Source organism: Nematolebias whitei, chromosome 3 (assembly GCF_014905685.2).
Source record: "Nematolebias whitei isolate Nwh7 chromosome 3, NemWhi1, whole genome shotgun sequence".
NCBI lineage: Eukaryota > Metazoa > Chordata > Actinopteri > Cyprinodontiformes > Rivulidae > Nematolebias > Nematolebias whitei.
In genome coordinates this window covers 18,788,024-18,813,023 of record NC_056500.1, presented here as the reverse complement: position 1 = coordinate 18,813,023, position 25,000 = coordinate 18,788,024, and the positions used below count along the sequence as shown (strand labels likewise).

The following is a 25,000-nucleotide window of genomic DNA, read 5'->3' as shown; positions in this document are numbered from 1 at the left end:
TACGGAGACTCTCTTATTTTGGCAGGGTGCGTTCCGGTTACTGTTTGCTTAGATTCGGTAACTCTCAGGCTTACTAATAATAAAGTTATGAACAAATATGACTGCCTTGAACGAATAAAACTTATATTGGATATGTAAACTGAAAATAATTACATAAACACTAGTTTTAAACACAACGGTTTCTTAATATATCACATACCAGCTGCATCTTCAATTAGCATAATGCACTTCTGCCCTTAAAAAAAACTCCGACCCTAAAAGAGTGGTGGGAGTGAGTGCCGAGCTAACCAGGCAGTCGTACGTGGGCAGGAGCCCACAGGCAGCCGCCATGAACAGAAGGAGGAGGCGCCTGGAGGTTTCACATGTGGAGCCAGACAACGAGTAGGACAGTGAATTCAGCCGAGGAGAGTCGGGCTCGGAACCGCTGAGTAAGGGGGAGGGGGGTAGGATGCTTGACAGAAGTGGAGTGTTTATAAATGTAGGTGTTTAACAACACATTAAAATACAGCAAAATGCAAGAAATCGCATCTACTTCATTCAAAATTTTCTGGGGGAGGACCCCCAGACTCTCTGCACCCCGCCCCACTCCTTGCCAGCCTGCTTTTTATTTGCGTTCCAGCATTGATCAGTTTACAAATTAAGCCCTGCTCAGATGTGACTTTCTACTATTTAAAAAAAGAGTGATAATTGATTGCGGGGTAAATATTCACAGTAGGGTGTGTGGCATTTAATAGTGGGAATACGGCAGAGCTTAGAACATTATAAGAACTCTCAAATTGTTCTGAAGAGTGATCTTTTTCCTCGTTTGTTAATAGCAACTATCACAAACCACACAAAAGCAACAGAGCTATGAAAGACACTCTAGTCATGGAAAGTCCATCAGCTAAGAGTGTAATTTCAAGTATAAAAATGCTGTTCTAACAATGCTGAGTATTTAAAACCTTGCCAAAATTGGTCTAAATAGTTAGCCAACCATTCAAGTTCTTCACTTGTGTCTATATCGAAACACATGTCAAGTAAGTTGAACAAGTGTAAAAAAAAGAAGTGACATACTGAGATTTCACGATGTGCCATGAGGATGGCGAAATTTGTCAGATGACTGCACGAACAGGTGGTGTGGGTTTTATTGGAGTCCAGGAGTTTGCAGCCCTGGGTGGACCAGTAGCCCATCATACTCCTCTCAGAGTAATTCCAGAAGGAGCAATTGGAGTTGAAGTAGTGCTCCATCTGCAGATAACAAGAGATATGGTTAAGTGTCCAAATAATTGACTTCCCAAAATTGAAGCACATGTAGAACACAGAGGCCATTTACCCCCTACTCATACAAAGTATTTTTCAGCACTGATATGGATGAGAATTTTTCTCCCTTCACAGCTCTTATGAAGCTATTCATATGTTGTATCTCATTTGGCATGTGCCTGCTCTACCGAAGCATAGCTGAGTATATGAGGCCTTAATAACAGAGAAGCATAATTGTTTGACGGCGTGTCTTTAGAATTGCACAGTTTCTCTGATAAAGAATGGAGTCATGCATGGCCCTCTGGGAACTCTAGTGACAACTTTAAAAGACAAAAGATAATTGGTGCTCCAGTAATTTCATCCTAGATTGTAGGGCTAATCTAGGAGTTAATTTCCCCCTCTATAAAAGAAAATGGGTATCATTTATATCCCAATGTTGATTAAAGAATTAGTTTTCATTAAGAATTCACTTAGGTTCTAAAGGCTCCTTTAATTTGATGTTCAATGACTTAAATAAACTGCCGACTGACCTAGTGAGACATTTACAATTCAAATAGCAGATCTCGATCTGCTCTGGCTGTTCTCTCCTGGTCCTATTTTTGTAAATGACCTCTTCATTCACTTCTGCGGGGAGACTTACGTCAATGTGCTGCAGGGTGAAAATCACTGGGTCATTAATGAATACACGGCTGGACTCCTTGTTAAGCGAGGCAGCGATGATGTCAGAATTGACGGCCACTGACACGTTGCGACCGTAAGCCTCGTTGGCCATCTTGATGGTGGCGTTGTCCGTGCTGAGGAACTGGCTCAGGTTTTTGTACAGCACAAAGACGAGCTTGGCAATTCCTGATGAGGAAAATATGTCATAAAAAAAAGATTTTACAATTAAGAATGAAAAATAATGGGATGGCAAAACGCAAATTAAACACAACCATAAAAAAATAGGTAAACACTACAATTTTTTTTTGAGTAACTCAGTCTAAAATATGAAGCAAGTGACATGTATAATAAAGGTAAGTGACAAAAAAAAAATACTTTTCTTTAATAAAATCAGATGACTTTCAGTTACACCCACATAGTTTCCTCACCTTCTTAGAGAAAACATGATTTTCAACACATTGTGGCAAAAGCCAATCTAATCCATTTCTCTTACTATTCAGCCCTTTCTCAACACTGTGCACATTAATGAGTTCACGTCCCAATCCATGTTTAGGCTTTCTGTAAGTATGTTCTATTCTACATATTTTTAACTGTAACAAAAACCCTTGCAATGTTTATTTGGTGACTTCTGAAATATCATGGCAAATTGTCATTAACAAGCATACAGTTAATGAAAAGACAATGGTATTTATTTGTAACAACATTATATTTTCACACAAAGCATTGTACTGTCTAGTTATATATGCACTGAGGTGACAAATACCAAATTATTATCAAATGTCCTTAACATACATAGAAAATGAATAATGTAATGTCATATTTTAAAACTGAGATTCTCTACAAATATTACAATGTATAATTTAGGGTATGTCAGTGTTTTACAGTACATTTGGAATTATTGCCAATTTGTTGCCATTATTCTCTAAAAAGCAACATTTTTTTAATAGCATACAACGTCTGTTGTAAGCTCAATAACTAGTTTATAGTAATAACTTGTTATGCAATTTTGAACATAGGAGTATGTGCATGGACAGAAGCAGCTGTAGGAAATCAAATTTGGCCCAAGTGAATACATTTAAATGTTTCAATTAATAATCACTCTTGTTTTTCTCAGGAGTTAATGAGGTTAGCGTTTCTTTTGTTTGTTTTTTGGGGAGGGTGGGGTTGTTTGTTTGTTTTTCCGACATACCGTTTCGGCTGTTTAGTTTAACTGTGTTGGCCGACAGCTGAATTGAGAGTCCGCTCTTGCTGTACTGTGGAAACTTGAAGTCCTGGACTTGGCCATCGGTGCCGAGCACATACACATCTAGGACTGCGGAACAAAGAGAGGCAAAAATATACACCGTAATAAAAAAGTCATCAGTGACTTTTTGACACAGAACCAAAAAATACAAAAATAAATAACAAAAAAAAAAAAAAACAGCAGAGCTACTGATACCAGAGCTTAGTTCCTGACATTTCTTCACAAATCATTACAGTATGCAAACCAAAGGACACATGAACATGTCATGTGAACACTAAATCTCGGCAAGAGTGAGCTAAGCAATAAAAATGTCAATCAAAAACTGAGTTTTTTTTTTCCTTCTAGCTCTAGGTAATTTGAATAAAACAGCTGCAAGGAAAGGAAACCTTCCTCTATGGTTTACCAGATGAAGAAAATGAGAAAAGGAAGAAGAGGCTGTGGATAAACAATGTAATTTTTCTGACTCCACAGCAGGCTAATGTTCACATTAATGTATAGAGTTACAAGGTCTAGACGCATACATTCATAAAGTAAGTGTGCGCAATCAGAGAATCCCGTCTATTTAATTGTCTGATATTCATCACTTTGTCAGTAAGCGACTCGTTGAACTTAATATGCGCCTTTTTTTCTGTTCCCCCAGGGTTTAAATGCTTATTATGAAAACAAACTCCTTCTTTTATGAGACAACATTGTTTTCCCATCTTAGGACGGACTCTTACAATGAAATGAGAGTATTCAAATTAACGGAGATAGCGTGATCATGAATGCTTGTCATTTGGTCACCTTAAACTCTGCTTTACTTACTTATATTGTCAGCAGGAACTTTGACAATGGCAGGTTCCACAAGGTTGTCAGCAAGGACAAAGGCTCCTTCCTCTAGTGTATCCAGTAACATGGTGGCTGCATGAGTTTGCTCAGTGCGATTCATGTCCTGCCATGATTTCAGGGCCTCTGGTCGCAGAAGGTTGTCAACCGTATCCACAATGGCCTGCATCAAACCAGGCAAAACAGGAAGACAACAAACCAAATAAGAACATGAAAAAAATATTTGCATACCGGTACTTCCTTTGCGATCGTACCACTCACATTGACATGCAGACATTGAAATGAATGAATGAAGAATTCTGAGGAATCACACCAAAGACTGCAATTCATGTTTAAAATTGAGTGCAAGCAAAAAATAATTGATAAAACGAGACATTTCCTAAATCAAAAAGAGATTATTTTTAAAACCATGTTGACCATGAAGGACAAACTGAGAAATGTACTGGTGCATCACTGATGGTAGGGAATTAGTTTCTTTTTCAAGGACGTTGAATCAAGGGAGACACTTTGGGTCACAGTGTACTGAGCCTATCAGGCCTGTCTGATAACAGGATATTAAGAGCTGTCCTGATGAAAGCGCCAATGGCTGTTCTCAATTAAAATTATCTAATTGCAAAATTCTGTATACAACTGAATGATTGTCATTAAGTCACCCTCCAAAAGAAACTTGGGATTAAAAAAAAAAAAAAAAAAAACTGACTGGGGAAATATGAGTAATAAAACTGACTGGAACATTTATCCTGACTGGAGACATTCTTTGGTGCCAAAAAGCCAAGAAGTTCAGAGAAGACAGAGAATAAATTGGGACTGGGTTCCAGACAAGACGGGGTAACCTCTGGAAACAATCAAATCAATGCATCTTATCAGGTAATCAATGCTGGGGTATGAGGGAAGGTGTGAAGGGTGATGGTGGGGCAGTCAATGTGATGTGTCAAGGCAGTTGTCAGATACCACTGCCTTGACAATCCCTTGTCCCAGATCCTTCATTGCTATCATTAGTCCAGTATTAATCTGCTTTGTCACAACTGCTGTGTGTTCCGATGGATTTAAATCTACTGTTTGTGACAGTATAAACCAAATGGATGTCTGTAGGGGGATCTACATGTTCTTTCTCTCTCTTTTTTGCCACCTTGTTTTATGTGTGCATGTTGGTTGGATGGCTAATTAGCTTGATCTATTTTAATGCTCTCCCAAAGGAGCAATTGATATGGGGGATGGTGGGTGTTGGAGATAGTTAGAGGACAGTGTTGTCCCCCATGCTTAGGTCAAAATACTTGGATGTGTAAATTCTAACCATTGATCACATTTTAGAAATGAAATTTATTGTTTGACCTGTGGTAACCAATATAACCAGACAGAGCTACGGATTTAAACCCTGACAAATTAGAAAATTACCTTAAACCTGTGTCCTAGTACAACACACTCATTTTTTAATGTGCATGCAGTGCAGTTAAAGGTCAAGTGAACGGTCTGAATTTTATCACACAAGTTTTCATGAATTCCAACAAAATGTGAATGTTTCCTCAACCCTAAAGAAAAGCAAAAATAAACAAATTAGTAAATAAGTAAATGAAAAGAAACAGGAAATAAAGCAGTAAATCCTTCATCGGATGAATAATGAAAAGGGTGAACGTGCAGGGTGGTTTGCTTGAATTGTGGTTTTATGCATCCAGGCGTGCACTTTTGAGTAAACACCATAAACATACAAGAGGGAATGCAGAATGACTGACAAAACACATCACAGCTGTCGATGCAAAGAGTAAAGAGCAACACAGAAACACATCCAAAGAAAAGAAGCCACCTCAGGAAACGGAGATGACTTCTCTTTGTCTCAGAGAGCACTTTGTGGCTGAGTGTCAAGCAGTTACTCAGAAAAAGCAGGAAGCACGGGTGGGGGTGGGGGTGGGGGGGTGCATAAAGGTACATGCTGCTGGACTTGGGCCTGGGCACATACAGCAGTGTAGAAACAAAGGGAACAGCAGCAAGCAGACTGGGCAGAAGCATTGCTTCAGTACCTTTGTGTAAGCCCTGCATGTCCTTTCTCGCTTTTGAAGCTTTGTTTGTTTTTTTTATTAAAAAAGAAGAAGAACAGATAGAAATTAGATATAGGTGATTTTTTTTACAAAAGTGGGGATTTGTTTTCTTTTTGGGGGGGTGAAAAATGTCTAGCAAAAGTGCATGTCTGAGTTATGGATGTACAAACTGACTAATACATGAGCATAGAAAGCACTACTTGTTGCCTTGTGCTACTGACCTGCTGATGAAGAGACAAATGCGCTGTGGATCATGTTCATTTTACAGCATACTTTCATTTCCTACACACCTGACACTTCACAGTGGATTAACACTAAAAATGTTATCATTAACGTACTGCTATTAAGCACAATTATCTGTGACAATAAATGTCTAAAACAGTTTTTCGATCCTTGTTAAGTAGTCAGTGACTGCCTTTCTGTGCAGTTCATTGCAAAATCAGGCAGGTCTTAGCTAATCTTGATCAACTTGATTGAATCATCTAATAAAAGTATCATCTAATAAAGGTTTTTATATTATCTTGTCAGTGAAATGTCAAAGCCACACACACTCTGGCTGCCGAGTGATTCAGCAAGAGGAAACCGAAGAAAAGACAGATTTAGTTTTGCTTCATTTGGCGCTGCTTACTGGTGGTTCTGGTTACCTTATTGAAGCTCCGTCCTGCGGAATCCTTCTCGCTGGGTCGAAGCTCCTGCAGCTGAGCGTCCAGAATATCCACCAGCTGCTCCATGAGGCGCACTGTGGAGGTGATGTCCCCAGCAAAGATTGGGCCTTTGGTGTGCTTTGCTAACTCGTTGGCTAAGTTAGCTGCGTTTTCACCGCTCCGGATCTGCAGGAGGCGAGGGTGAATAATGTGTACAAGAAAAGGAAACAACAGACTTGGTGGGATCTTCTCGGCTCTGTTTCTGGCAGTAGATCCCACACGACTGAGCCTTCAAAATGTCACTTTTTGAAACTATAGTGCATTGCAGTTTAGTGTGTGGTCAATGAAAAAATGATGTTTAAAATGTTTTTAAGCATTATTGTATATATAAACAAGTATGAATGGTGAATATTTCTAAATTTTAAGTGGATTACTTAATTTTCAATGTTATATACTGTAAAAATATTATTATATAAAACACTTTAATTCTACCACTATTTCTTGTGCTACATCCTTTAATTAGATTTTTTTATTGGATTTCGTCCTAATTTTAACCCTTAAACAGTCCCCACATTAAGACTCTGATAAAATGTATGCCAGTAAGGCCTGCGGTCCATGTAACAGGTTGAACATAATGGACACACAAATCCTCAATTATTTTTCCAAATGTTATTTATAAGTATATCTGGCCAGATTTGTTGTCATCTTTTGACTAGTGATTAATTTAATTCCATCCATCCATCCATTATCTTCCACCCGCTTTTTCCTTTTTGGGTCACGGGGTCACTGGTGCCCATGTCCAGTTACCACTGCAAGAGTACAAAAGTGCACCTTGGACAGGTCTCCAGTCCATCACAGGGCCACATAGAGACAAACAAGATAAGCAACCATTCACTCTCTCATTTACACCTAGGGACAATTTAGAGTTACCAATCAGGCGGCAGCTCTACCAACTGTGCCACCGTACCACCCGATTAATTTAATTTAGAGAGGAAACCCTCCCAAAAAGCAGATTGCCATTATTCCCCCCCCCCCCCTCCTCTGTTTATTTGTTTTTGACTAAAAAAAATTCACTTCTAAAGAGAATGGTAAGTCGGAGCTTATACAAACCTTCTGGGCTACTTGGTTAACCCAGTGGGAAGTACAGTTGCTAAGATCAGGCCCCTTTGGGTGCCATTCCCCAGTAGAAGGAGCACATAAATAAGAAGCTGTGCCTGGGAGGGGGGAAAAAAGAAAAGTAAAGTCATGTTCAATCAAATCATATTTTTTCCCCTTGAAGTCATTTAAAGGACAGCAAAGGACATAAACAGGAAAAAAAAAAAACAACAACACTATGTATGCAAGAGAAACACGGTTTGGTTTATGGTTTAAAATCCTTTCCTAAGCCCAAAAGAGAAACTCAAAGACATGCCAACCAGGGTGGTTGTTTTCTCAGTCCGAGTGTCTTTTGAAAACTTTGTGACAAAATTACACTAAAATTGTGGAATTCAGAACACTCCAAACACCAATCACTAAGTATTTCAGTAAGATTGTTTTGCTAGGAAAAAAAAAAAAAAGAAGCATCTTACTACTGCTTTTGAACCAAAGTGGTAATATTTTTCTTCTCACCAAATCAGTGCCATGTCTGATGAAGTCTGAGCACAATTTCACGCACAATCAAAGGAGGAATGCACATATTCCTGCAAGCTGATGGAGAGACATGCAAGCCTGCTTCTCTACCACACAGCCATTAGACACTTCTTTATCAAATTTAGACACTGAATAATATAGCTACAACTTAAAGCAGTGTTTTCAGGCTTTTTTGACAAGTGATTTTGTAAATAAAAATATTTGTGCATGCAAAACTATCAGCCTGATTTAACAAAGTCAGGGATTTTCTCTTGAGATGCTCCAGGTATACACAGCTTGCACACAACCCTGAGGTGGGAGAAAGCCCTGTTTACCTCGTGTTCCCTTGGGACAAGGTCGCTCAACAAGCATGCCCCTCTGGGTCTGAGGCCACATAATGTCTCTTTTCTCCATGGCTTTGCAGAAACGCTCCGGTAAGGGGAAGGACTCCAGGGGAGGAGGAGAAGTTGTCTGTGGAATTACAGGAGGTGGCTTGGGCGCTCTCCTGCTGCCTTCCTTAAGCACTGTTGTGGTTGTCGTATTGGCTGCACCCCAGTGCACTGTGGTTGTTGTAGCGACGGTTGTAGTTCTCTGAGGTTGTGTGGATGCGGTGGCTTCCGACAGTGGTGGTTCTGCGCAGACAGATGGGGTTAAGGGACATTGTGATTCGGTGGAGCACTGACAGATCTGCAGAGGAAATATGATCACTGCCTTGATTCATGAAGCACACTTTCCACTGGAACATAATTCTACTTTTTATAACGCAGCATTGTAAAAAAAAAAAAAAAAGTAGTTTGATTTGTAGTTTTCCATTGATCTGTTCATCAGTGGATGATGTGGAGTATATGAACTATGTCTTTAAAAAATCCTAGACAAAAAAATAAAAGGTTAACTATTTGATGGTGGAAACAAACAAGTTCATCCCTTTGATCCTATTGGTATTTTCCTGTTTGTTTGCTTTTTTCACAATTTGCTGAATATGTTAAAGCCTACATTTATTTTTAATGCAACATACATATCCTTTGACTATTTCTTATTTACGTTGCTGACTGAACCAAACAAGACAATATTTAGAGCAACATTTTTGTGTCTGGCAGTTATTTCTGCCTGGGAGAAGCTGTGGCATGGCTAATTAACTTTCACTGAATCGTGAGTGAGAGTGTGAATTGTTGTTTGTCTCATTTGTCTCTAAGTGGCTCTGTGATGGACTTGCAACGTGTCCAGAGAGTAACCTGCCTCACGCACAATGACCAATGGAAATAGGCAACAGCTACACTGCAACTAGAAAATGAAAAATGTGGGTAAAGAAAATGGATGGATGGATGGATGGATGGATGAAGCAAGACCACCAAGTCTGCATAGCCATGTTGCCAGACCCCCATTTTCCAGTTATTTCTACTCTGATACAGTAGGTATGCTGTAACTCATACAATGCTCTGGGCAAAAACAATATGTCTCAGTCTCAGGGAAAAAGAAAATAGTGCACTGCTTACATTTGCCACAAAGGAAAACTGAGGAAATGTTTCATGAGCGGAGTGTGAGCATTCTTGTGATTACATTTTATACAAGTCAAATATGGAGTTTTATAGATGAAATGCTGATAAATCTTTTTGATCCCAATCCACACTACACCAACCATTACCAAACAAAACCGTATCGGTCATCAAAGACATTTGTTGGGCAAATTTAAAAAGGATATGCTACATCAATCAAAGGAGGTCTGACTGGAATACAAGGTGCATAGTGAACCTAATCGTGTTTGAGTACTTTGATTTCCTCCATTAGGCTGCATGTAGAGCATGCAGCGAAAGTGAAGCGGTGCTGTTACACCGCTTGAGTTGAGCACAGTCGCTCTCAGTAGTTTCCACGCAGCGGTGAAAACACAGATGAGAGGCAGCTACAGAAAAAAAAAAAAAAGGTTGGAATTGAGAGAGAGATGCAGGACAAGCAAAACAGAAAGGGGAGGTGGTGGAGGAACACACACAGGATGATGACAGCAAAATTCAGGAACAATGTGTTTCTTTCTTCTGGTGGATTGGTGGAGAAGTAGACAGACCCCAGGTGACAACACTTCCATATCTGTTGCCTCCATTGGATAATGGGACTGACTGAAAGCAACCCTCAATCTTGCCCAACACACACACACAAGTACTACTATCAACATAGGCCCCTTGGAGTGGATGAAAGGCTTCAGCACAGTTGAGCTGAAGGGAAATCGCCTTTGAGGCCCACTGCTACCTGTGGCGAATTAGGCTCTATTGACCAGAGGAGATGACTCGGTGTGCTCCTTCCTGTTGTGGGCTACAGAACCACACAAATGCACACATACACACACAATCAGGTGACATGATAGTGTACACTGGCCAGCGGGTTTGACACAGAGCTGAAGGCAGATTTGGCTGGCTGGCTGGCTTCACCTCCACCTCGTTCTTCCTTGCCCCTCCTCCCTTACCTGCATCCCTTTACTCAACACGATGAAATGCTCACAGCAGCACAGCCTGTCACAGTGGATGAGAGACAACCTGTGCTTAGTGTCCTTTCAACACTAGCATTTAGCTGGCTGACAGAAATGCCTGTTTCTTTCCTGCACCAGAATCCCTTTATTGCTGTAACCATTTTATTGCTTAGAGCAGATAAAGAGATACCCGCAGAAAAACGATGAAACTTTTTTACATTTCTGGTTCAATTTACATGTTTTGATGGCCAAGCGTGTGTGTCAGTGAAGCTTATAAATCATTATTATTGCTTCTTTTTAAACATCTGGGTCAGAGTTGCCTGGAAAAATGTCCAGAGGAATCCCAAGGAACCGTAGGGGCCCTGTAAAGGTTTCCCATTTCCAAAAGTATGAAAGATAAGATCATGGCTTCCATGGGTGGAGGGGGGGGGGGGGGGGGGGGGGTCCAGACAAAAATAAAATGAAAATGAATCGCTCTTCAGCAGCATGATATAAGATAAAAGGCTCACAACTATAACCAGTACATCAAAGAGGCATCTACTGTAAGCCAAGCACATTCCTGCAGCATGTCAGCTAGCAACTGTATCTTGTCTTCACATTGCTGCTTGTCATGGCCAGCTGGAACATTGAATATGACGTTACAATTGCAACAAATAAAAATAAGTATCCATGAAGTTTTTCTTTATTTTTGGTATGTATCCCCACAAAAATGTTTCCACTTCAATTTAAAAATTAACCTACACATGTCAAATTTGATTGGGTTGTGCAATGTTCCGGCAGCTGTTTAATATACCACATTATTTTACATTATTAGTGTTTAGCGTATATCTTAGATCCATGTATACTGTTTCTTTTATACTTTATATTTTTTGCTATTTTTGGGTGTAACTGGGACCTTGAGTCACAATTTCGTTCCACCTCATATACCACATGTGATGCAAATGATGATAAAGAACCTTGAATATTGGTCTTTGCACTGACATATGGGGTCAATGTATTTTCTAATCTTTATTTATATAATTGTATATGCTGTAAATGCTAAGCAGAGTGTGATTTACTGCTTTTTTTATGATTTGCATTTTGTAAAAGCTTTAAAAATTTAGTTTTTTTTGTGGTTTTTGTGCATGGATACTTTGTGAATGCAGCAATTGGGAAGGTACTAAATCAAAAACAGTGCTGTGCATCTCATTATGTCATATTTTATTGTACATCAATACAAACTGGAGAGATAAATATTGCTAGCCTCAGTCATTAAGAGGCTAAAACTAACAGCTTTGACTATCATAAATATGTATATTAAAGAAGGATGGCCTAATACTAAACTGAAGCAGCAATGTGTCCACTCTGCAACTGAAAACAGCTGCACTTTAAAGAGCTTCATTAATGAGGAATTATATGAGTCAAACACATTATATCAAAAGGCTAAAATAATCCTGTTGGTGGGAGTTTCATGTTATGTTTATGGTACAAAGTAATCCTCTTTTCTGCGAAAATAAAAGCTGAATGTGAAGTGCGCCATAAGCTATATATTTCAGCTAGATTTGTTCATAAACACCATGGCCTTTCTGACCGTTGCTATTCTCGTGCACATAACATTTTAGCCAGGAATGCAACAAACACAATAATCTTATTACCATTACACAATAGCTTTATTCAACTTAATCCCATGAAAGCTGGAAGGAATTAACCTGAAGTATTTAAACGGTCTTTCCTCCGAGGCTGTTGCCACACAGAGATTTCCAACTGGATGAGCTTTCAAGTAGAGGCAGAGCATGATGGATATTGATTGGTTGCTAGTGCTGCAGAAGCCTTTTTTTTTCTGATTCATAACATCTTGTCTTCCACTGAGGTGTGTCATGTCTGAATTTCCCTGTACAATATTCTTTTGATAAAGACAAAAGTAGCAAGTTGGCTGTTTGGGCTATGCAGTGAAATCCAGGACAAGATTCTTGATTATTATGTCTCTGCTTCTCTCAGCCCAAGGGTAAGCTTCAATTAGCTGTCACTGAGTGTGAGTGGATAGACTGATATTCTCCAAAGCACTGCCAATAGTCAGAACAGACTTATTCATAACCTCCATGTGAGTCAACGCCCACACATTGTTGCACTTCTCCATAGTTATGTTATTACCGCTGGGGCTATAGGTCTGAAATCGATGACAGAAAATGAGATGGGAATCAAAGTTAAGAGTAAGGCTTGTCGAGCGTTGTCGGAGCATATTCATACAGTAAGAAGTTAGAAACACACACGCAGAACACACAAGCTAACACAGAGCCTAGATGGAACCAGGATTGAGTATTCATATCAGGATGACAAATGGAAACTGACAGCAAGTGTGCCTGTTATATTATGTTTAATGACTTTACTGACTCTGCATGGTTGTTCATCAGGGTACTGTTTCAGACGTGATATCAGGTGCTGTTTATCTTGTGACAAAGGAGAAAGAAGCACACATTTGGGATTGCTTCAAATAATTTGCCACATCAAAAAGTATGTTAAAATAATTTTGCTGCCTCTTCATGCTCTCTCCTCTTTCTTACCATTCTGTTGTGGAATGATTTCAAGACAATGATGGGTGATGTTTCATGTAAGAGTGTTTTTCATGTACTTCTTTGTTCACATTTCTGTGGGAAAATTACATTGTGCTACATTGAAAGACCGTGTCTTTTGTACTTGTGGCCTCTTAGTGGCAATCACATCCAAAATGAGAAGAAATAGCAAAAGTTAACAAGTGGAGTCAGAGGAAACAGACAATTTGAGGGTTTTTTTTGTTTGTTTTTTAACTCTGCGAGAAGATGGAAGAAATCTTGTGAAGAGAAAATATGCATATAACCAACCGGCTTTTAACTTTTTACTACATAATATATAGGTTAGTTGAAAAAAAAAAGAGTAGGATTGTTGTAAACACTTCTCTCCTCAATGTTGCTTAAATACAGTAACTCTTGCTAAAAAAAAACAAAAAAACATTACACTTAATCCTTCCTGGAAGTAGTCTTCCCTCTAAGTTCATATGGAAATAGATCTGCTACTGACTATGAAGTAGTATAATGATTTATATCAAGCATGTGATGCATTTTGATATGTACCAATAATAACAATAACACACAAAGGAAATTGGATTACACATCTTTCACTCTGCCCTGCATTCGTGGCTGTGGAAGGGAACAAGGCATATGATTGCTGGCGCATCAGCTGTAAATACGAAGAAAGCTGAGTGAAAATTCACATAATTTCCCATGAGCCATGTCCTTGTGAAGTGTGTCTGGTACACATTCATGTCTTGGGGAACAAAAACCTAATAGCTGGATTATGTTATTTACTGCTGCCTCCAATATTTTTTCTGTCCTACAACACCAATGCATTGATTCGCACGGACAGAGGCAGGCGGTGCACTCAACTCCCACCCACACATCCACAGACATACATATAAACACATGTACAACTCAACACACAAAATGACACCAAAATGCAGGAAGCAGACACAGCAGCTGCCAAGCATTTTTTCCCCTCCTTCTGGCTTTCTGTACAGTACGTGCCTCACATTTCAAGCGTTAACTCAAAGTGTGCCAGGCAGAGTAAGTGCAATGCGGTGCACGCAGGAGGGTGGTCACTCAGACACAGACATAGAAACAGGCAAACATCTGAGAGGTTGGAGACACACAAGTTTTATGCACACGAGCATGGTTGTGCAACAGAAAGGAAAAAAAACCCACAAATCCTCATATGCACAGATCAGACGAACACAGACTCCGAGACACAATGATCAGGCTGTGTGAAATAAATCTCCTCAAAGGCGTGTGTCAGCCAATGATGGGGGACCATTGTGATGTCTGAGTAATAATTCTTTTAACACGCCTTGTTTCATAGTCTGACTGTAATCAAACAAGAGACTGTAGATCCCCCTAGCTATAGGGCTCAGTGTAACTATAATCACCACCTCTCTCTCTCTCGCTCTCTCTCTATTTTTATGTAAAACAACTCTTTATGATGTTCTAAATCATTACCTCAGGTTGGCTGATGTTCAGATACTTGTATCTTGTCAGTCGATACCATTAAACTACACGACATACAGCCTTTTATCTTCAGCAGTAGAGACATTGCAAGGGAAGAGATTACTAGCATTTTGGGATTATGAGAAAACATTATGTTCATGTGTATTTGGGAATACAGACGTGAAACAGCCTTTCTTATCTGGACCTAGCTAATGTTTTACTCTGGAGAAATAGCAAAGATCGTGATCAGATTTCAGAGAAAACAGGTGGCTTTCCTCACCTCGAGTGCTGAATGGTTGCTTTAGACACTCCATGGTTAAGATCATACCACAATGTGACACCTTATACATCATGAACAGGACTATAAATCATGATTATCAAGTAGATATAGTTACCCCTAAATTTTAACACACAGAAGCTGACACTTGAGATATAATAAAGAAATACAGTAGTCCCTCACTACTTCATGGTTCGACTTTCACAGATCCGTTCTTTCGTGGTTTTTCAACATAAGACTGTACACGACACACGATTGTCAACTTTAATATTACTCAAGTATTTGGGATGGTATGGGATAAAACTTACGACAAAAAACAATTCAAACAATTTTGCACTTTTCTTTTAATAAGCCTATATTGTAACACAGGTCAAAAGAACTACACTACCCAGAAGCCAACAGTGCTTACGGCCGCTGATTTCTGCCATAATGGAAGGATACTTTTCCACTGTAAAGTCAGAAGTAACAATCTCTCTATTAAGCTCACAGAACTGGTAGGAAAGTTGCAAATACTCCTGAAGCTTCCTGAAGCTCAATTATCCATGTGTACATTAACCTAGATGACGCAGTGGGCTTTGTCGCTGCAGGGTAAGTCTGCAGAACCAGAACCGAGCCCAACCGGGTCCGAGCTGTTGGTCTGCTGAGCTGGTGAGTAAAATGTTGCAGTACTGTACAGTATATATGTATGTTGTTAAAATGATGTAGGTTTAAGAGTTTAGAACATTGAAAGAGAGTGGGAAGGGTTTATTAAGACTTAAAATTAGGGGTGCACCAATTGCAGTTTTCTGTCCGATCACCGATTTCTCAAAAGTCTGACCTGCCGATTACGATTTATCTATTTGATGCAATTATTTCCCCCCTATTTATACTTAGTTGAAGATTTCCCCATATTTTCCCCATCCATCCATCCATCCATCCATCCATCCATCCATCCATCCATCCATCCATCCATCCATCCATCCATCCATCCATCCTCTTTACCCACTTCTTCCTTTTTGGGTGGCGGGTGTCACTGGTGCCCATGATCACCTATCACTGTGTGAGAGGCGGGGGACACACTGGACATGTCGCAAGTCCATCACAGGGACACATAGAATCAAATGAGGCAAACAATCATTCACTCTCTCACTGTCAGCCTAACATGCATTATTTTTGGGCTGTGGGAAGAAACCGGAGTACCTGGGGGAAACCCACGCATGCACGGAGAGAACATGCAAACTCCACCCAGAAAGGTCCCCGGCTGGGATTTGAACCAGGGTGACCTGCTCGCTGAGAGGCGGTAGCTTTTCCATCCATCCATCCATACATTATCTTCACCCGCTTCTTCTTTTCAGCTCGTGGTTTTTCCCATCTCTAGTTTGATTTTCGGTAGTTATCATATCTAAAAGTGGTGGTGGATTTTGCTCTTTTTAAGATATTTGTATTTTTATCTTAAATTTTGGCAGAAATAAATATATGCAAAGCCAACTTGCCATTCACACTTCCTGTCTAGAATCATGCTAGTCTATTGTCTCCATAGCCTTTGGGACATGATGGTTTCCATGCTCAAAATGTTCCTCAATGAACCTGCTCCATCTATGTTTCAAGCCTAATAGAAAGTTGAATAGCGGTTTTGAAATGTTGCTGAACACTACAGTAGCAGATTTTATTTGAAATTAGCTTGTGTCATCCAAAATTAGTGTGCACTTGGCAGCTCAATAAATACAAACTTGGACGCAAATAGGTCAATAAAGGGATTCCACTTTTACGGACATCTGAGTCAATTCAAAATAATGTGTTCAAACTGAGAGAGGATACATTTCATGCTCAAGGGTTGTTTTCCATTATTTCTTTAAAATCCTTGTTAAACATAACAATTCTGTAGCACTTGAAATATTATTTCAAAATGTCAAACATAAGCAGTGTGATCCCTGATCTTGTGTGCATGATGGGCATCTTTGGTCTGTGGTGTATTTATAGTTTCCCAGGAGGCAGAGCCCAGGATTTACTTAAATCCAGTCATTTAGTGAGCACTGCTCCCACTAGGCATTATTTGAGCAGTCTGGTTGAGGCTTTAGCCTGAATTCCGAGGAGAAGGCAAATAGATGCATATATGTGAAGACATACTTGAATATAAATCAGAATGAGGAGCTCAGCTCATGACGGATCATAGGGGAACAGGGATAAAATAAAAATGGGTGTCTACCAGTCATCAGAGGTTAAACTGAAACTGAAAGCAACAGGGTGATAATGATAGTTATAAATAATACGGAAGGAGTCTGAAAAAGATTTCATAGCACTGAGAATAAGAGAAGGCAAACAAAAACAAAAAGTGTGATTTTCCACATCAGTAACCTCTCCTTTCACACCGCTGGGTCCATTTGGGCAGCTGACATAGCTTCGAGAAGAGGAGAGACTGTTGTTAAGGCAAACAAACAAATTGGCTGTTTTGAACATATCCTGATCGCTGCCTCTGTGCCGCTGCTGAACATGTCAAAGAATGGAGTCTTGGCCGTTTTACCTTGGCTCGTCAAATGACTGTGATAGCTTAATGTTGACTTTGATTGCATAAAAGAAGTGAAAGCAGTTATCACCCATTGGTGTGTGGAATAAGGTTTTGAAACCTTGTGTTTGAGATTTAACTGTTGGCTTCTTGGAAGTGATGAGTGAAAGGTGAATCTGTAAACTGTGTGGAGAAGATGTAGGCAGCCACTTTAGGATCACCTGCTAGGTGCTTGACATGAGATTTGAAGCCTTGAGAATACCATTGTGCCTATTGACTGTTAAATATCTGGAGGAACTACAATATGGACAATGCACAAGCTGTAGAGTCGAGTCCAAATTTGCAAAACGATTACAAACCCAATCAGAACGTGATTTCTGAAGTATGAAGTCAAATTAGAAACAGGATGATTTTTTGATTAAATTTTTTATAGACTTTGGATACATGCTCCTGTGGATTAATAATACAAAAAAATTAATAATACAAAAAAAAAAGTAAAGTAAAGTGCTATGTGTTGTCATCATTGTATGTTCCCACACAAAGATGAAATTGGCTCTCTGCATTTAACCCATCACACCTGGGATACACCCAGGTGGAGCAGTGGGCAGCTATGTAAGTGCCCGGCGAGCAATTTGGGATTAGGTGTCCTGCTCAGCGACACCACAAGATGTGCGATGACCGGGGGTTGAACCCAGGGCCTTCGGGTCCCTAGTCGGCTGCCGTGCCCCTACACCATCTCAGGCCCACTAAGATATAATGATATCTTTTCGAGGATACTTCCATGCTGGTGTCAATTTACGCTGATGATTTTCCTTTGTCGATCCATCTTTTATTTTATTTTTTTTTTCACTTTTTCTGTATCCTCTTTAAATTTTCCCTTGCACTAGTTGACCTCTCTGTATGCACCGCAGAAGTCGAGGATGAATCATTGTGGTGCCTATTAGAGACCTGTATATTAATCAAACTGTATGAGGTAAGCTCTCTAGGGTGACTGCTTGTGCACACAAGTCACATGCATCTGTAAAAGCTGAACATTTTTGCACTGTGAAGCATTTTCATAACACACAAACTACAGGGCATAGTCTTGACCACATGCAGTGTTTTGCAAGTTAATTGGCGAGTCACGTTGAAGAACTGTACCCTTTAATTTTTTTACAAATTGGATCATTTCGTCTGTTGCAATCCCCTTGTGAATGTTTTATTTTAGAATGCAGCAACGTTTAAAACTGTATGCAAATGTATTGACATTTGAACAATTAAGGAGGTCCTGATTTCTGTGGGTGTTAACTGCAGCTCAGAGGGCTTTTGTACAGCTGTGATTTTGCAACAATGGACAAATAATAGGTATCCACAATATGTGTCCCATTAAAACCATGCTAAAGTCCTTTAATGCATAGTTTTGGTAGGCAGAGCTTTTGATAATCCATACTAAAGGGTATCAGAGCTTGGCATAAATTAACTTTTTACATTAATGGGGGGATAATGAGGAGTCTTCTCTGGGAATACCTCATTTAAATCAATTTAGTCATCTCACTTACAAGAACCAAAATAGGAATATTTAGTTTTATGAGTTCCTTTTTGCCAAAAGGAAAACAAGCACAAAGCCATGGCTAAATGAGCAGATTATAGAGCTGCTGGATAAAGCCAAAAGAGAGACTTACTGACCCATTTAATGTCGACTTTCAGAGGAGCTTCATGTTGGATGTGACCCCATTCATTCCCCCTATAATCCTACAAGAGATGATCTTGTCTCTACACGGCCAACATTATTGGAGGTGACAAAAACCAAACTGCCTGTTGTGCACCATCTTAACACCACATCAATGTCTTGCACTTCATGATAGCAAAATACAGTTGCTTATGTGTATACTAGACAAACACAGGGTAATTTTTACATCATCTGTATCTCTTCAAAAACTCCCCTATTGACTCAATTTCTCCACGTGGTTTCAAAGTCCCTTGAACAAATCTGCCGTATGTATGAAACAAAAATGAGAATTTGTAAATAGTTTACTTACAACTCTTGCCTTTTGTAAAGCCATAAATATATGGACATCATAGAGAAAAAAAAAGTCACAAAATTTTGAATTGCCAATTAATCTTATACGTATTTCTAGATTATGGAAAGAAGCCAGAGCTGCTAAAGATAACCTGCACTTGAGAAGGCCTGCACAGCAGAGATCTGAATCAGAGACTTCCTTGAAGTGATTTTACAGCAATTATCACTACGCTACCATGCTGTTCTAAGACTGAAAGCTGTCAATCATTATTATACAGTAGTCACTCATTTATCGCGGGGGATCCGTACCCTGAAGACCTGCGATAAGTGCAAAATTGCGAAGTAGGAGTAGTAGTACAAGTAGTAAGCAGTAGTTTATTTTATTATTTACATACATATATATTAAGGCATTTTAAACTATTCCCACACTCTTGCAATATTCTAAACAACGTTTCTAAACTCTGAACACTCTAAAAGAGCACAGAATGCCATGATTTCAGCTCCCTTCCTCCTCTGCTCTTTGCCACCTGCAAGTACCTTGGCCACGCCCACTTCTCCACTCTGCAGCTGAACATCCGGTCAGCTGTTTAACTGCAGCAGGAAGTTCATCCTGCAGTAAGGCTGCACAGAGCTGCAGGAGGAAACTTTTTCTGCTGCTCTAGGCTGCACAAATGTGTAGCAGGGGCTAAATAATTTAAAATAATTTATATAAAAAAATATATATATCATGCCTATCATGTGGCTCATCCATCAATCAGCCAGTTGTGTGTCATGTCCAATCTTATTTTGAAAAACCGCGATAGAACGAATCCATGATAAACGAACTGCGAAGTAGCGAGGGACTACTGTAGCTGTTTTGCTTAGTTTGTTCTTGCATTGATGAGGAACTGTTGCTAATGTTTTTGTACATGTTTGTTCATCGCATCAATTGGATCGTATGTATCGCTCATATTCAGGATGATGCTCTTTGCAAGTGAACTTTTTGCTATACTTAGGTCATTTGAGTTTTAGGTACACTAAAATGTTCTATTTGTTTTCTTTCATTTTTTCTTTTGTTGTAATGCTGAAACCCGAATAAACTTTGTCACAAAAGTCTTCTGATTACTTGTTTCAGTGCCCAGTGAAGCAGGCAAAATAAAAAAAACGAACATCAAGCTAAGAGAGGGCGTCCTGTGACAGCCAGAAAAAAAAGTGCCATCATTTATGTGTCAACATCAGCCATGTGGGAGGACAAGTTTATTGACATCTTGATGATCATCCTGGACCACTCTCCCTTGCTCTCATCGACTTCAGCTCAACATATATTAGTCAGCAGCAGGGCTAGACTCATGTTCCATTTGTCAAGAAGAGAGAGCAGAGTCCTTGTTGACATTAAAATAAAAATGTGCATGCCGGTGCTCAAATACAGTATGTCAGGTAGCATTTGTAATGTTTCTAAGCATACTCAACAGAACAAGAAGTGGACTTATCTTGATGGCTGGGAGGTCTCACTCACACTGGAGTGTTTTCAATGCACTCAGGCACAATGCACACTAAAAGGTGGATTGTGATGATATTTTGGGGTAGATCAGTTTAAAGCATCTGATTTTGCTATCAGTGATCTGTGTCCGTTCAACAAACGAACAAATCGATTGACCATAAAATCTGGTTGTACATAGCTGAATCCATATCAGCAGAGCTATAAATAAATGATGTTGCTCCACTTCTGTGTAGTCAGCTTACAGCATATAAACATCAAAGGTCATCCTAAGTATGCAATAATTTTATTCTTGCAAGAGAAGGAAATATATATTATGACCACATGCGGAGGCATATCCTAAAACTTTGAATTACATGTTCTAATTAGCAAAGTTTCAGCTACTTTGTAAAGGAGTATAAAACGATTTCTTGAACAAGACAAAAAAAAAAAAGACATTTTCATGGATTATTCTAAATTTATTACTAAAGGGTGCTTTTTTTAATTCAAAATGTCCCTTGCTATCTTATCAAACATTCAAAAGTGAAAAAAAAAGATTATAATTGTTGAAGTGAATTTTCTGAATATTATTTCTGCTCTGAAAGTGGACAGCATTCGTTGTCCCAGTGAAGCTTGCCTTATTCTGCCTATACTGATGCTGTTCCACTGACTGAATCCAATTTAGCAGCCCCAGCTCAAGTCCTATCAATACCAAAGTGGACGAGCAAACATTAATAAATATTGAGCTCTTTGATAATCTTTGGAAAAGTTGGGTGACCTCTGTGGCTCATCACTGACTGCACTGAGTATTACGTGGGCTTAGGACTCTGGGTGTGAAGGGGATTAGGGTAATTACTGTTATTATATTCCAGTGTAAGGGCTATCACAAACCTAGGTTAGCTATTGCTCAGCTCTTGACAGCTAAATTAAAAACATGTGCAGCTGACGTGACCCTGGGTGATTGATCCTTCTCCCCCGTGCGTGTCTACTTTCTCTTTCTTAGTCAAAACCTTAAATCCTTATGCTCTCGTTTCAGGATGTGAAATGCTGTTTTTTTTCCTTCCTTTTCTTCTTTTTAATGGCCAATGGAGATTAGAAATTTCAGCATCATGTGGGGAATGATCTGACCTTGCCTCAGGCCAGACTTTGCACCTGACCAAGCAAGCAAGCATCCCTCCAAAAGTGAGAATATATATTTCCCCTTTCTCCCTATCTCACTCTGTCTTAAAATAAAATAAATAAATAAATAAATAAATAAAACAGCAACATGCTAGCAGTGGTCCCTGGAGCCTTTGCACAAGGGACTTTGGGAATGCAGGAATGGCAAACCTCTCCAAATCCCCCAGATACAGATCCCTCATGATATGGTAACTGGCTTTGAGGTGTTGTTTATCACAGACCCCTGTTCACTTCAAACCCCCCAAGATGCTTTCATATACTCAAAAGTTTCCCATAACATAGCTAACACATATTAGATTCTAAATTAAAAATCAGTCAACTATGACACCTGACACATGGATGGGGAATAACAAAGGAATATCAAAGTGCACTTGAACAGAAACTAAAACTACCATCTCAGCAATGGAGTTTAAAATTGTACTTTTGACAAGAAAAACAAAAGGAAGGGTTCTTACCATGCGGTGAATCGGGTGGGCCAAACTCCAAGTTGTATCTCAGGACATAAAAGTTATCCCACACATAGAGCTGGTTATCTCGGGGATTATAATCCACAGCTGCAATGTATTGGTACTGGTTGGGAAAGTGGATATCAACGTATTCCCCACGGTTCAGTTTAGTATTGTAAATATAATCTATAAGGCTCTTGCTGACCTCACTTTCATTGTCTTCATAGGTGGAGCGGACAACATACAGTACTCCACAAACCATGAAGGCATTAGACGCTGAGCGTTTATCATATGTTGTTTCCCAAGTAGCCTCGAATCGTAGCGTGTATGGATTTAACTGGCTGATTACCATCATGCCATTGTTTTGCTCTGTGGCATAGATCACCCACAGCCCGGTCTCATCCACCCCCAAGTCGATGTCTGTTTTACCTCCCCACTTGTAGGGTGACGTGTCATGATAGTTTGCGTTATTGATGATGGCCTCGCCACTTTTGATTCGAGTCCGCAGGTCAAATTTCACAATGTTACGTGTCCGCTCCTTGTTGAAAAAGACAGCCCCATCGTAGACCACAAATCCAGTTCCATCCACCCGGTGAGGCAGCTTGTATGTAATGGTCTGCCGAGCATTTTTGACATCATCCAGGGAGGAATACTCAATCAAAGTGTCAGTCCTATACGGGGTCCAAGGCATGAAGTAGATTTTGTCGCCGGCTTGAAGCGGGTCTTTGCACCAGGCCCCAGCTTGTTGCTCCGCTTCAAATAGAAAGGAGGGCTCACCAACAGCTTTCAGAGTCCCAGGACAAATAAAAACTAGTGATGAAAGAAGAGTACAATGAGAAATGAGCACAGGTTAAAAAGTGAAATACAAAAAAATGCAGAACATACAATGTATTTACTAGTGTATTCATTTAGTTTTACGTGTTGTCCCCCCAAAAAGTGAGGAAAAACATATTTCTAAAAAGTGGCCAACATGGATTTAACAGCTCTATTGCCAATTTTAACAAGCAATATAACAATTTTGGTCTTGGATAATAAAAAGTAAAAATAAAATTAGAATATTTTTCAAATATATAAAGTATTATGAATCAAAGAGAAGATTGGCCTCATAGACATTTACAGTTTACTAGAGCACAAAGGAGGGAATCAGGATAGAAACAAAACAAAACAACTGATCCTGTAAACAAAAGCAATAAATAAATTAAATTAAATTAAAAATGCAGCCAAAAAATAAAATAAATGCACTTGGCAATAAGACAGTAAAAGTAATGATAAAACAGGAGTCAGTCGAGTCTGCAAAATTTATATTCTTAAATTGGTCTTAGTTTCACCACCTTTTCAACAGTGTATACCTGAAAAGGCTCTTCTTTAAAAAGTGGTGCAAATATCACAATCATAAAATTTTCAAATACTTTCACTAAGAATGTCATTGAGGTGTTTTGGTTGTTGCTCTGGGGTACAGGAGGCATAAGAATCAAGAGAGAAAAAAGAAGCAAGTGGTCAAATGGGTAATAATGGGGAGAAGAGTGAGAAGGGGGTAGCTTGGAGAAAAAAGGGACAGTAGAATGCAATAGCTTGAAAAGAGGGCCAAGAAACACTGTTACCATGGCATGCTATGAGAAAGGGTTCGGAAGCCAGGCAATATGAGATTCTGCTGAGTAGGAAAAGCACACAGGGAGAATGAGAAGAGGATGTCCCTAAGGACTGCAGCCAATACACCCCCATTTACATCATTTGGCTGCTTGTGTGCTCTTTTCTTCATGTTTTTTATGGCCAGCCTCACTTATATTTTGCGCTACTCTGGCCGTTAACATTACAGTCGGGGTGTTCTGAAGGAAACATTTACGATGTGTTTGTAGAGGCCACCATGAGAAAATAGGTCATTTACAACCAGATGCCACAAAACAAGGAGCTAGGATTTGGATCATGTCTGTTATTTACCTTTTTGCTCCACTTCTATTTTGGGCGTTGGAAGAGAGAATGAAAGGGGTGCAAGGGGGAAAAAAGAGATTAAAATGAATTAACTGTCATCGCTATGATAACATATGCAGCAACTTGTTATGAGACATGGAAACAACGATGGCTACACCTATTAAAAGCAGGAAAGTTGTGAGAAAGATGACACATAGTAGTCAAAGCTCTGTAGTAGAAAAATGAGTTAGATTAGCACATAAAAATCTTGGTCTGATCACAAATGTGCTCACGACCAACTGCCAGTGTTGATTTTCTTAGAAGTGGTGGGTGGATTTCTTTTCAACTCGCTGCCAATCTTGAGTTTGGAATATAATGAATAACAACTTACAGTTGCCATCATTGTCTTACATTAAAAAGTAATTTAATTTTATTATTTTTGTTTGTTTTTTTTGCTTGATACACTGCAAAACAATTTGAGCATAACATAAAGGATTTTTGTTATTGTAAGTAAAGTAGATCATATTTAAATCACAATATATGCATACATTATA

The 25,000-nt window shown here is 39.3% G+C and overlaps 1 protein-coding gene across 1 annotated transcript in view; it reads right to left on the bottom strand.

Annotated features, from left to right (window-relative positions):
- The window catches only part of adgrl2a (adhesion G protein-coupled receptor L2a), a 75,272-nt gene that overhangs the window by 21,313 nt on the left and 28,959 nt on the right, over positions 1–25,000 (bottom strand). The window contains exons 3-12 of the mRNA XM_037698060.1: positions 24,477–24,491; positions 22,548–23,348; positions 8,588–8,884; positions 7,755–7,858; positions 6,645–6,830; positions 5,983–6,021; positions 3,947–4,130; positions 3,089–3,211; positions 1,880–2,085; positions 1,054–1,227 (exon numbers count right to left, since the gene is read on the bottom strand). Coding sequence (XP_037553988.1) covers positions 1,054–1,227; positions 1,880–2,085; positions 3,089–3,211; positions 3,947–4,130; positions 5,983–6,021; positions 6,645–6,830; positions 7,755–7,858; positions 8,588–8,884; positions 22,548–23,348; positions 24,477–24,491 — 2,129 coding nt within the window. The remainder of the gene's footprint in view (positions 1–1,053; positions 1,228–1,879; positions 2,086–3,088; positions 3,212–3,946; positions 4,131–5,982; positions 6,022–6,644; positions 6,831–7,754; positions 7,859–8,587; positions 8,885–22,547; positions 23,349–24,476; positions 24,492–25,000) is intronic.